Source organism: Uloborus diversus, chromosome 3 (assembly GCF_026930045.1).
Source record: "Uloborus diversus isolate 005 chromosome 3, Udiv.v.3.1, whole genome shotgun sequence".
Taxonomy (NCBI): domain Eukaryota; kingdom Metazoa; phylum Arthropoda; class Arachnida; order Araneae; family Uloboridae; genus Uloborus; species Uloborus diversus.
The window spans coordinates 207,917,595-207,931,077 of record NC_072733.1 but is presented as its reverse complement, the minus strand read 5'-3'; the positions used below and the strand labels follow the sequence as shown (position 1 = coordinate 207,931,077).

The window sequence follows — 13,483 nt, the reverse complement described above, 5'->3', positions numbered from 1 at the left end:
AATAGTTTTCAGTGACATGAAAAAACTTTGATTCGTGCAAAATACTATTCTCAATTACTCCTGATGAAGAGGCATTATTACTATTACTTAAACTTTGCTGAACATGTTGACTATGCATTGCTTTATTGCGCTGGGCGAAGTTATGTACTCTGAATTCGAACTGCAGCTGCTCTCTATTCACAAGACACAAGCGACAAAAATGTTTAGCAGAAGGACTTAAAAATCCGAACAAAGAATGACATGCTAAACTGTCTGCAGAAACTGCTGCAATTGATGCACGAAGAGTTACAGACTGACCTTTTATATCAACCACAATGTCATTATCAGATTCAAGGATTTTAATGTCATCCATGAATGGCTTTAAAATGGAAGAAAATCCAAATTCTCTTAAATCTGGAGAATGACAGAGGGATTGTAAGTGTATATTTTTTAAAGTTGAATTGAACTTTGATGGTATGTTCAAAATTGTGAAATAAAAAGCTCCAAGTTCATGAATTTTTGTTTTTGATCCAAGGGGGTTGCATGTTTCTAAGTCATCATAATATAGTTGAATTTGCAATGCATCGGGGGTAACGTTGAAAAAAAGGATGTGCAGCAAAATTATCACCATCTGAATAATTTCTCAGAATTTCATCGTAAGATTTTACTGATTTATTGAAAATAAAATCAAACATTACATCATTTCTTACAATACACTTTAATTTTTCAATTATTGAAATATATTGGCAAGTAACTGAGACATTTTTTGTTTCATATTGATTCAGTAAAGAATTAAACACTTGGTCAGTTCTGGTGCCTAAAAAAATTTCTCTGGGTTCCACTAATCCAAAATTCTTTTTATAATATGCAAACTGCTGCGTCTTTGTTTTCAATCCATTGAATGGGTCAGATAGCTCCTCAAATTTTTGCATTAGATCAACGCATTCTTTGGAATCTGTTTTGATGTTCTGATTTTCTAAAAAGGAAACTACTTCCTGTTTCAATGTGTTAGTGATGGAGCTGACAAGATTAGTGCATGTTTGAATGTTAGCATTTGCAGCTGTATAAGAAAGGTTGCTCTGACCTTGCAAATTTAATAATATTTTTGCTGCAGTTTCACGAACCATTTCTTGTGAATCCCAAGACTGGCAATTTGAATAATTCTGTGCATTATTAATAGGAGGGACAAAATTAGCTATATTATGATCACTTTCAAAAATTGTTGATGTTGACGACTGTTGTGTAGTTGGGTCTGTTGAAATACTTTCTCGATAAGTATCAAACTTATGTTTCAGTAAATGTCGTGCAAGAGATTTGAAATGGTAATAGCTTTTGGTACAAGCACCTTGAGCACAGAAAAATAATTCAGATCTATCAAGCCTACCATTTAATGACATATTATGAACCTGGCGAAAGTGACGTTTAAGTTGAGAAATATTTTTTCCCCCAACACAATTGCATTTATAACATTTAAATGATTCCATTATTGCGATGAGAGTTGAATAAATCAACCCGAAAGTAATTAAACAACATAAGTGAAATAATAGAATAGTAGAAAAACTTGAGAGAAATTAATTAATATAAATGCTATGAAAATATATTTCAATAATTAAACTCAATCAGGGCCCGTGCTAGGTATTTGCAACCTCGCCAATTACAATAAAATCGTACATCTAAGGAGAAAAACTTTAATTTGGTTTAAGTATTGGCAAATGAAATTTTTTTTAAATTTCCAGCCAAAAAAAATAAATGTACATCACTATACGGAAAATGTTAGTTAAAATTTGTTGCAATTAAACTTTGTCAATGACATTCAAAATGTAGCTAATTTACTGGGTAACAACTTGCAATCCTTAGCACGACCCTGATCATTGTTTTAATTTGTAGTACAAAAACTGCCATACAGAGTACTAGTGTTAAATTCAGAAACACCGGTGCCACGGCAAGCGTTCGGAAATGATCGAGCTGAACTATGTTTTCAATTAGGGACTCAACCGTTTCAACCACTTGTGGTGGCACTGGTGCGACTGGTGCCTGTTTCCAAATGTAGCCTAGGTAAGTTGATACTCGGGCGAGTACTAGATTACTTTTTTTCCCCAAAGTTTTATTTAATTATGTTGTTATGTTTTGTCTTTCTCTTGTGTTAGTTTCTTTTTAATATACAATTAAATTGGGTTTGGGGGAGGAAAACTTAAGCTTTTGCATATTTGTTAGGTTAAATGCAAAGCATAAAATTGATCAAATAGTGTAAAAAAATAAATATATTGAACTTGGAATTCTCGGGTATCACAGGTGCAGATCACAGTGCTTATGTTATATCATTACGAACTAAATAAATTTCTGCTATGCCTAGGCTTGCCAGATTTATGAAATGTTCTCCCCCCCCCCTGTAAAAACTTTGAAAATATGCTAATAGAAACTATTGAAAATAAACATTTTTAAAGTTTTTTTTTTTATTTTGTTAATAATTTTTCAGCTTCAGAATGTGTTGTCAGCTCAAAATTTTCGGAAACTTCGGATTAGAAACACGCCTGGCTGATTTTTAGCATGTTTTAGAGTGTAGTTCATTCTCAGTGCTATGAATACTTATTTTGAGCCTAAACCGGAAGTAGTAATAGTAATGAATGACACAAGCAGATAAATGTAAACATTTTATTTCTTACATGTTAATAGTTACTTTTGGAAACTTGTTTATTTGGTTTTAATGTTGGTGTAAAAATTCTCACAAGCTGATTTGATATTAATTTTACAAGTCTATGTTTCAAATAACAGTATAATTACACTATGCCAGTAAAAAAACCTTCAAAATGCTTCTGACATTTCGTAGGCTGATTCTTATGTAAAATGACCCCCTGAATCCAAATGTACATTCTGCGTTTCCCCCCTATACATACAATTTTTTTTAAAGGTGAAAGGAGCTTTATATTAACTGCGCAAAAAGGGGGACTATGATCGCAAAAAGGGGAGACTTGGTGGAGTATACCCTTCCAAAATATTAGAAAAATTACGAAAAACGATGTTTTTATTCTGCCTTTTTAAAAAAGATATTTGTAAAAAAAAATTCGGTGTAGAATGAGAGTATAAGACTCCCTTCTATGACTCCTATGTCCAAAAAAATTTTTGCGATGTAAAAAAATAAATAAAATAAAACCGACTTGTGAATGTCGCAAGGTGCATATGAGTTAAATCGCAGGTCTTCATTCAAAAAGACATTCTTCTGGCTGATTCTTATGTAAAATGACCTCTTGTTTCCAAATACGACCACCTCCCCCCCCCCCCATCGCCCCTTTTTTTTAGAACCTCCCCCCACCTCTCCTCTGATTCAGAGCCTTTTTTTTAATTTGGAGGGGGAAAAGAGCATTGCAATAATTGTAAAGATTATTATGAATGACTACAGATGTTCAAAGCTCAAAATCTTGTGCATATGTAGCAAAAAGGAAAACATATGGGCATCCCCTCCCCAAACACACTGTGCAGCAAGAAAAAATTTCAAATGCTTCTGAGGTTATTCCGGCTGAGTCTTCTGCAAATTCACCCCGTGAATCCGAATATCATCTCCGTTTTCACATGTACCGATTTTTTTAGAAAATCGGCCTTTTAGTTGGGGGTGGGGGCAAGTTTTATTTTTTGCCGATATGCACAAGGTTTTGAGCTTTGCACATCTCTAGTCACTCAGAATAATATTTACTGTTATTGTAAATACTCTTTTCAGAGCAATAAAAAGAAATGGCTCTGAATCAGAGGGGGGGGGGGGGGTGAGGTTCCAAAAAGGGGGACGAGATGGGGGGAAAGGTGGTCATATTTGGAAACAAAGGGTCATTTTACATAAGAATCAGCCAGAAAAATGTCTTTTTGAATGAAGACCTGTGATTCCACTCGTTCGAGCGATATTCACAAGACAGTTTTTTTTCCAATTTTTCTTACAACGCAAAAATTTTTTAGGACATAGGAGTCATAGAAGGAAGTCTTGTACTCTCATTCTGCTCCGAATTTTTTTTAAACATCTTTTTTAAAAAAGCAGAATAAAAAGATCGTTTTTCGTGATTTTTCTAATATTTTGGGGGTGTATATCCTCCCCCCCCCCAAGTCCCCTTTTCTTGTGATCAGTGTTCATGATCTTGAACTTTGAACCTCTCTTGCACACCAAAATTATGTTCAGTTAATATAAAGCTTCTTTCACCTTCAAAAAAAAAATAATAATAATAATGGCCCTAAAACTAAGGAAAATTGAAAAAAAAACTTGGGGGCTACGTATAGGGGAGAAACGGACGTCATATTCGGATTCAGGGGGGTCATTTTAAATAAGAATCAGCCGACGAAATATCAGAAGCATTTTGAAGATTTTTTTTTTTTTGGTCGAGCAGTGTTATCCAAAATAATCCTTCCCAGTTAGGTATTTTTAGACTTTTTTGGTCATCAAATCAAATTTATCTTTTTCCGGGACCTAAAGTAATCCGGTCGGGACACCGGGATTTTGCCTGAAATCCGAGAAACCGGGACGTCTGGCAAGCCTAGCTATGCTTTTGTAAGTTTCGTAATAAAATTGCTCACTGCAAATGAAACACCTTTGCTGTTTCAATGTTTTTGAAACCATTAAAATGATTTTATTATCTGAGAAATTTCTTTGAAAAAAAAATATTTATTTTCTATTCAGGGGATGAAAGGCAATGTCGAATTTTACAAACTAAGCCTTACGTGATATACTTATTAAAAAGTTATTAAACAAAACAAAAATGTTATTTTGTTGCTTAAATAATTGATGGAAGTTGCAGTAATTTAAAACAAAAACTTACAATTTACATAAATTCTAAGGTATTATAACCTGTTTTAACAAAACTTAAGTTCGCTGTAATACTGCATCACGTGGTGGGTGATTTAATGATGTAACTCAAGATACCAAGTTTTAATAAAAAAGATAAAACTTCGCACTTACCATAAAGTTTTTGTGCATCCTCTTCTAAAACACCTCTGGACAACAAAAATTCTTTTAATTCATTTGTTGAAGTCATTTCGCTAGAGACATTGGTACGACCGCGCTAGAAAGAATATGGAAGAGTCTCCATAAACAAGATCACGTGACAGAATCGGACCAATGAAAACGTTTTTGAATCGCTCTTTAAAGACTTTAAATGCTTCGCTTTTTAAAAGGAGTGTTTCTGCATTTCACTCCAATAAAGAAAATGTTGAGTCTTTTCTTTTTTCGTAAAACGTCTCTTTTCGATAAAGCCAACACTCAGAAAGAATGAATGCGAAAAAGATTTCACTCCTTTAAAGAGTTATTTTTTCCCTCTTTTGAATTAAGAGTGTAGGTTGACTTTGGCGACGTCAGTGGAAGAATAGAGATGGGAAAACTGGGGGGGGGGGGGGGGGGTCTCCCTCAGAGATTTTTCAAAGTTGTGGTCTTAAATTTGTGCACATAGTATAGTCAATTGCTGGCGGGTGGTGCTAGGAGAAGGTTACGAAAGTATTCAATTCCCCCATTTGCCCTTGTACCTGATTTAGCTGATATAAAGATAATATTTATACGTATAGATAATATTTTACAATAATAAAATATTTGTTTTATTCCTTATGAGGGGTAGGAGGGAACCATGAGAGGCTCTACCAGCAATTTTTTGACATTGAGGTTGCAAAAGTATTTTTAGACAATCTGCAATCAGGGTTCATACTCTATTCGGATGAAAAAATTCTATGACTTTTCCAAGACTTTTTCATGACTTCACAATGAAAATTTTCATGACCTCCTTACACGAAGAGAATAGCACTATTTAATCTCAAGCTTGGTAATATTTGGAAATGAGCATTAGCAAAACATCTATATGAATGCCACAGCCTCATTGAAGCACTTATTCGTAATGGAAAAAATATAAGTGCACACTTAAAAAACTAAACTATTCTTATTTGTCTTCATCATATAAATTTAAGTAAAGTAAAAATGCAGTGAAGCGAATATGATGGTGCTTAAATGTCTGATATTTTTCTTTAAAAACAGGCAGAATGATATTGAATGGAACAAAGCTTGAATGAGTCATCACTAAGTTTCAATAAATTTGCTTCAAAAGTTACCTTTTAGTGTCCAACAGTGCCTTTAATCATCCACGTAACTTGACAGTATTTTGGTTCTTTAAAGTAAAGCCACATAGTTTAGTTCTTTATGTTTCTAAATCAGATCGTTTTTGAAAAAAAAAAAAAAAAACCATTCAGTAATGAATCAATCTTCTGATTCAAAAGTATATTTGTTTTGTTAACAAATTTGCATATTTTGAAATGCATATAAATTAATAGGTTCAGAAATTCCAGAACACGTTTAATTCCCGACATTGAACCGTAGCAGTGCGCTGCATGGATTAGTTTTGCGTGCTGTATGTTGGATACTACTGTTTTAGAGCATTAGAATTCTTCTTTTTCTGTATCCTATCGCCTGACATAAGATCTTTATTTTCTAAAACATTCAACAAATTTAAGATAAATTCTGATAAATTTAATAATAAAGTCCTTACGAGTGATGGAATCGAACTCGCATGCAATTGAATTGCTTTTTTTTTTTTCAGTAGGCGTGGCAAAACTCAGAACGTGAAATTTTGCTACTACAGAATATGAAACATAAGAAGTGTTGAAAATAACAGAAAATTCAAAATAAGTGATGTCCAGGCAGTAAAATCACATCGCAAAAAATGGCAAGCGGCTGCGACAGAAGTGGATGCAATGAGATTTCAAAATTCAGATTTGATATTTGGATCGTTCAATTTTCCGCTTTTAATAACTTTTATGTGCTATGTATACTGTTAAATCACTCAAGATTTCTAATGCTCCTTTAGCTACTGTTCCTTTCTCTTTGTCCAGAACATTTTTCCATGACTTGAAATAAATTTCCATGACTTTCAATGAAAATTTCAATTTTCCATGACTTTTCCAGGTCTGAAATTCTGTTATTTTTTTCCCATGACTTTCCAGGATTTCCATGACCCGTACGAACCCTGTGCAATGAGTTTAAGGGGGCTCTCAACAGAAGTATCAGAATTTTTCAAATCTGAAGTCTTAAAAACATGATTTCAAACCATCTTTGTAAACGTTAGAGGAAGGAATGAGGTTCAAGCTAAGCCCCTCCTCCACTATTTCCACTGCTAATTTTTCGAAACTGCAACTGAAGGGATCGGGGCAAGAACATTATGCCACATGATGTGAATTTTTCAGTAGGCCTATTTCCAACTTATAAAAAAATATTTATAGAATTTTTTAGTGCAATACTAAAACCAAATATATTTTTCTCCAAATGACATAATCCATTGTCATGTTCATTTCAATTTTAGTTATGAGAAACAAAAGTTTTGATCGAAAAGTCACTTTTAGTAGCTTGTCACTTTTCTGCCCGAGCCCATTAATTCCGAAAATGCAATTTTAAAACAATATTTGATTATGTTTCGGGGACAGGGCTCAGAAACTCTAATTTTTTTAAAATAGAAGCTCTAAAATTGGAATTTCCTCTCTCCCTTAAAGAACTCCTGAATCTTTGATTGGAGGGAACTCTGTAATCGAAATGGACTTTTTTTTTTCACCAGAATTTTAAAGTTACTTTGCTAGTAGAAAAAGACTTTTTTTTTGAGGGAAGAGCATTTCTTATTGTCACATTTCACTGAAGTTGCAAAAAACGTGGAAGGTAAAATTGAGCAATACATAGACAAACTACACTAAAGACGTGCTCAGTTCAGTAGGGGATTTTAGGGGGAAGGGGGGGGGGCAGTGGACCTGTGCCCCCCAAAAGGATGAATTTATTTAACCATTTTACTCATTATTTTTAAATAGCCTTCTCTATAGCATTTTTGTTTGCTAAAGAAGTGATACTAGAGTCAGAGTGGCAGGATACATTTACCTTGCTGGTTTCGAATTCAAGAGAATGCAATATTGCAATTCATTCATTAATTCTTCTTTGATGGAATCAATAATTTACATTCTTCAAAAAATGTGTAGGCATGCCTAAAAGATTTATTTTGATTCAGAAAGCTAATAATAGATTTCTTTTTCAGCTTATAAAAAATGGAAAACCATGATATTAATGGAAACAGCATGTAATATCACTATATTATCTCAACTGTACCATGGCTTCAAGAACAAATCAGCAACTGCTTTGAAATTCACACAGAAATAGTCTTTGACTTCTTCAATAAAACTTATATGTTTAATAGGTATGATTTTCTTAAATAATATTTTATAGTTAAAATATAAAATAATTTTTAAAAACTCAAATGAGGTGTGGGTATATGGGTTTATTGAAAAACCTTGCCTTCATGTTGTAATCATTATGACAATGTTCCTAATTAAAAACGGCTCAATGTATAGCATCTTGGTGACATAATATTGGGTTTAATATTCAACTGGCTTGAAACGTTAAAGATGTTTTACACCCACATTCAAAGTATATTAGTGCATAATATTTATGTACTTAGTAGATCATTAGTCTGAAGGGATCCTGAAAAATAAATAATAAAAAAACATTAAAAAAAATGAAAACTTTGGTTTGAAACATCAAATGTGGCGGTGAGGGGAGTGCTATTAAATTTCTGCCCTCCTCCCCCCCCCCCCAAAAAAAGATTTTTTTGTATCTGCCCCCGGCTGAGTTATGTAAATTAGTGAAATTGTTTTGAATTATAATATGAAAATTAAAAATTATTGTTTTTTTAAAGCAGTGAACAATAATAGGAAAATTCCAATTTTCTTTTTTTAGATCGATAATTTGCCATTTTTTCTTCAAGACCGTTTGTCTTTTTTTTTAGTGTTCCTTACAACTGGATTTTTCTGTCTTTTTTTTTTTTGGGGGGGGGGGGTATGTGACACATGTTGACCGTCATGCCAATGCCTATGTTCATTAGGGTGATAGGTCAAATATTATAGAGCAAAAAATAAAGCACAATGCTCAGACAAAAGTATCATTGAAAGAGAAGGATTGTGTAAATGAAGTATATTCCCCTTCACCAAATTAGCATTAGTGGGAATCTGAGGCTATCAAGTTGGGAATAACTCTCCTCTGTGATAAATTCCTTTTTTAGTAAGAAGCTCCGGAGCATTTCTATTCTACTTGCCTGAGATTGTAAATGGGAGGATTTAGAAAGTGCTTTATGTAAGATACGGGAAGAACTTATGCCATAGCCTCTAATCGTCGTCACAATCCTTGGATTTTTGATTACTGTGGAAAATTACTTCTAATACAGTGATATAATAAAAAATTTATTAAAAATTTGAATAATAAAATCAACTTTCTGAATCAGAAGATGATGCATTTTTTGACTTTTTCTTCTTTGACTTCTTTTTGTGGCATTTTTCTTTTCGGTGCTTGTGTTTTCTCTTATGCTTCTTTTTCGATTTATGTGCTTTAGCTTTTGATTTGTGCTTGGAACTTTCTAGGTTTTTTTGATCATCACTTCCTGAACTTATTGAAACAGGGGATCTTGATCTGTGGCGTCTATATAACAAAGACAAATAAATCAACAGCTAATCTGTTAGACAGACAAATGTATTTGACATTGAGTAAACATTGAAAAATTGAAGTTAAAAACATGATTTAAAGTTCATGTAAAGTTTAAAATGAAACACAAAGCTTACAAGATCAAATTTAACATATTTCAACCATATAAGCTGATTTAAAGTTGGTTAACATTGAAAGCAAGATTAATTCTATCACTCTTTAGATTGTTACTTCCTAAACTCATTGAAATAAGGGACCTTGATCTGTGGTCTTCATATAAGAAAAATAGAAACTTTATATCATCATGTCTAGCTTACACACATCACATCCCACAAATCAGATATCCCCTAGGAAATAGTCATAGGGGTGCTAAATCAGGCAAGCGTGCAGGCCAATTTGAAGTCCCAATTCCAATTTAGCAGCTGTTAGAAAAATATGCCTCCACAGTAAATGCACGATACTGTCTCGACCAAAGCATGATGTGACAAAACTTCCCATTCAGAATTTTTCTGATGAGTCTGTCCACATTACTCTGTGATGCTCCCCATTTTTTGTGCACCAAATTCAAAAAAGGAAGTTCCCACGCCCCACCCTGTATTTGCGTCAGAGCCTCAGGAACGGATACAGAAAAATATTTTGGGGTGGGCCGACGAAATTGAATAGTACCCCTCTTCCCTTTTACAATGTTTCATTGACTTTCTTTTTTCTTAAATGTAAGGATCCCTTCAGGTCAATGAATCTACTTTTAAGCAGTACATAAATAATATGCACAAAGGGTTCCCACTCTTCCAGCAGATTAAAAAATAGGGCCTTTATACGGCCATTTTCGAGCACATTTTTACCGATATAGGCAGGGTTGCTGTTTTGTCCACTTTTTATGTAAAAAGTCCGGGACGCCAAAAGAAACTGGACAAAATGAAAAATAAAGTGATTATACATACATAAATTTATTGTTATGATGTAATAATATTAGTATACTATTCTGATACATTTTCTGTTATGAATTAATCATTTAATTAAAATAGAATCATTAGCTTCAGAATTTCCTAAATCTAAATAAAAATTTAATTACACATTGGTGCAGCTAATTTTAGATCATAATTTACTTAAAAGTAATAAAATTTAATTGTGAATAAGGTATTGGGCATGATTTGACTATTATAACCAATAGTAGAAAATAAAACTCAATGGGAAAGTCAAATGAAATGCTTGGAGACATACATACAAAACAAAGATTTATAAACTAAAAATATTTTATAACCATTATATTTTTCGAGTTTTTATTGATGTCACCCCATATTAAAATATTTATGTACTTAGCATATTTTATGGATATAATACTGTCGTACAAATTAAGAAAAATTACTTTAGTAGGGTTGTGGGTATTCAGAACAAAGTGAGAGAGAATACCGGAAGAGGCTATAATAGGCAAGAGGGTAGATAGCTTTAAAAGGGCCATTAATCTTCATTGGGGACTAATAAATAGACTAGGGGGGAGCAGACTAGTCAGAGCCTGTTGCTGATCATCACATTTGTATTGCACGAACAGATTTCACTTCATGCGAACATTTCTTTCATTAATATCAAGTAGTTTTTCTTTTTTTTTTTTTAAATATAATTTTTAATGTTTTGAAACTCCAACCTTTAAAAATTTTTTATTTCTCCTTTTTAATTTTATAAATGCACTTATTATGGGCAATAAACCGCTGTAACACAGATAAACATCTTAAAACTTACAGCTGATGTGCTTGTTTTATAAATGCTATTACATGCATTACAATTTATTTTAATACTCATTTGATTTATTAACAAACTTACATAAATTTCAACTGATCTTACTTTTTTAATTTTCACTTTAAAATATTTTACAATCAATTCTTTATATACATATTTATGTATGCTATTTTTAGATTAAAATGTTACTTGAATAGGAAAAATCTACATAATTATTTATTATTTTCAAACTCAAAACTTTCAGTTTACTGATGAAGTGGACAAAATGGACAAATGACATTTTGTCCGGGATGGTTTTTCCAGCGGTTTTTAATGGAGTGGACAAAATAGCACAACCCTTGATATAGGACTACTTCATGCCAATGGTGTAATAAGAAATTTTTCAAGGTAGAAAGTGTTTCCCTTAATAAACATACATAGACACATATGGATGCCTCAGTTACCAAATCGATTAACTCCTTTTAAAAAAAAATCCTCATTTCTGCTTTAAAAGAGCTTAATCAATGCTTAGAATGTGAATTTATTAAACTTTTGGTTCAGTACATTTCTGATCTTGCGATGGCAGAAAACATAACATGAGGGCCCATTCACTTCTATAGATAACACTATCTTCATCACTTTTCTCAACCTTTTGTTTTATGGATTTAATTGATTTGTCAAGTGAAGCATCCATATATAGGTTTACAGTCGGATCTTTGGGACTTTGTGAAAGTGACCTTATGAGCATGGTGTTCTAATAACCAATTCATCTGCATTTGTTGATAAATAAGCATGTATACAAATGGAAAATTCTGTGTCAGATCTAATATGTTCAGAATAATCAGTTTATTAGGTTGTAGCTTTTTACCAAATGTCTTGCCTGTTTATTAAAAGTCCAAGGGTTCGTCAAAACCTTAAAAATAGAACCTTTTGTTAATTTTTAGGGTTTTTGACTAATAAATACGGCTTTTAGAGGAGCCCCCTACAAACAATACTTGAAAATAGGGCCTATATTACTTTTGAAGGCTCTTGAGAACACCGTAATATCACCGAGATGCTATACAATGAGCAGTTTTAATTGGGAGCATTGTCATAATGATTATAACATGCGGGCAAAGTTAATAAATAAAATCATACCTCATTTGAGTTTTTATAAATTAATTTATATTTTAGCTAAAATATTATATGATTCAGGTAATCATAACTTCATAACATATAAGTTTTATAGAAAAATTCAGCAGCTATTTCTGTGCGAATTTAAATTTTTTTCCAGTAAATCAAATTTAGTTTCAAATGCTGGTTCTGAGGCCCCAGCAGAGCCCCAAAACTTATTGACCAAGGCCCCCTGATTAAAATATAGTGGGCCCTAGGCCTAACAATTTTCGGGGCCCTCTTGTAGCCAAACATTACAGTTCTTTCTAGTTGCAAAACAGTTTTTGCAATTTGCTAAAATGGTTTTAGCTGTTTGGGGGCCTAAATAGCAGAGGTCATGGTCTAGTTTTACTATTCAGTAAACAGGCCCTGAATAGAGAGAGAGGTGCTCCACTGCCCTACTTCCTTGTGTGAAAACCTAACCTTGGTTTGGTGCAAAAAGTATCATATTGCCCTCCTGCCACAGACAGAAGAGAAAATCCTTGAAAGAAAAGGAAAAGAAGGAAAAAGTCCTGCCCACATGGGAGCCAGGAAAAGGACAGCCAAGAGAAGTTTTTGGATAGGATCAGGAATGGCGGGACCCAGTTATCAGCACTAAGCCCCAGCCTCCAACTCCTCACACATTAAGAAAAATCTCACAACTAGGAAATTCGTTAAGAGGACTCTATTAACGAGTGATAAGGGCCCAAACTTAGCAAATTTCAATAATTTATGGTGATTGCAAAAATTCCATACATGAGGGGTGGGGGGGGGGGCGAGAAATTTTAGGTAACATAATTTTTCTTGCGTCTTTGATCGGCATAATAAAATATAGCAAATTCTTAAGAATAAGTTTTTATTTGAAAACCTGGAACTACTTATGGGCACTTTTTTAAAGAGGAATGTCTAGTTAGAACCAGTTACTGCTAAACCTCTATTGTTTATCAAAAACAGATCTGCAACTACAGCCAGTTTCAGTTTGTTCCAACTATAGATAGCATAAAAGATCCATTCCCATGACTCATCTCAAATTAGTCTCATTTTCCAGAGACCGCATTCAGCATTTTCCAATGCACCAAATGTGATAAAATCGTAAATTCGGCGAAAAAAATGCGCATTTGGCGAATTTATTGACGAACAGAAAAGTCACCGAAATTTCCACAGAAAAAAAATATCTCCCTTCAGACATCAATCTAGATA

At 33.2% G+C, this 13,483-nt stretch overlaps 1 protein-coding gene across 5 annotated transcripts in view; it reads right to left on the bottom strand.

Moving 5' to 3' along the window:
- Window positions 1-8,803: 8,803 nt before the first annotated feature.
- Window positions 8,804-13,483, bottom strand: part of LOC129218539 (protein SREK1IP1-like) — a 145,741-nt gene continuing 141,061 nt past the window's right edge. For all 5 annotated transcript variants that reach the window (XM_054852835.1, XM_054852834.1, XM_054852833.1 and 2 more), the window contains one exon: window positions 8,804-9,436. In XM_054852835.1, coding sequence (XP_054708810.1) covers window positions 9,226-9,436 — 211 coding nt within the window. In that variant the 3' untranslated portion in view covers window positions 8,804-9,225. The remainder of the gene's footprint in view (window positions 9,437-13,483) is intronic.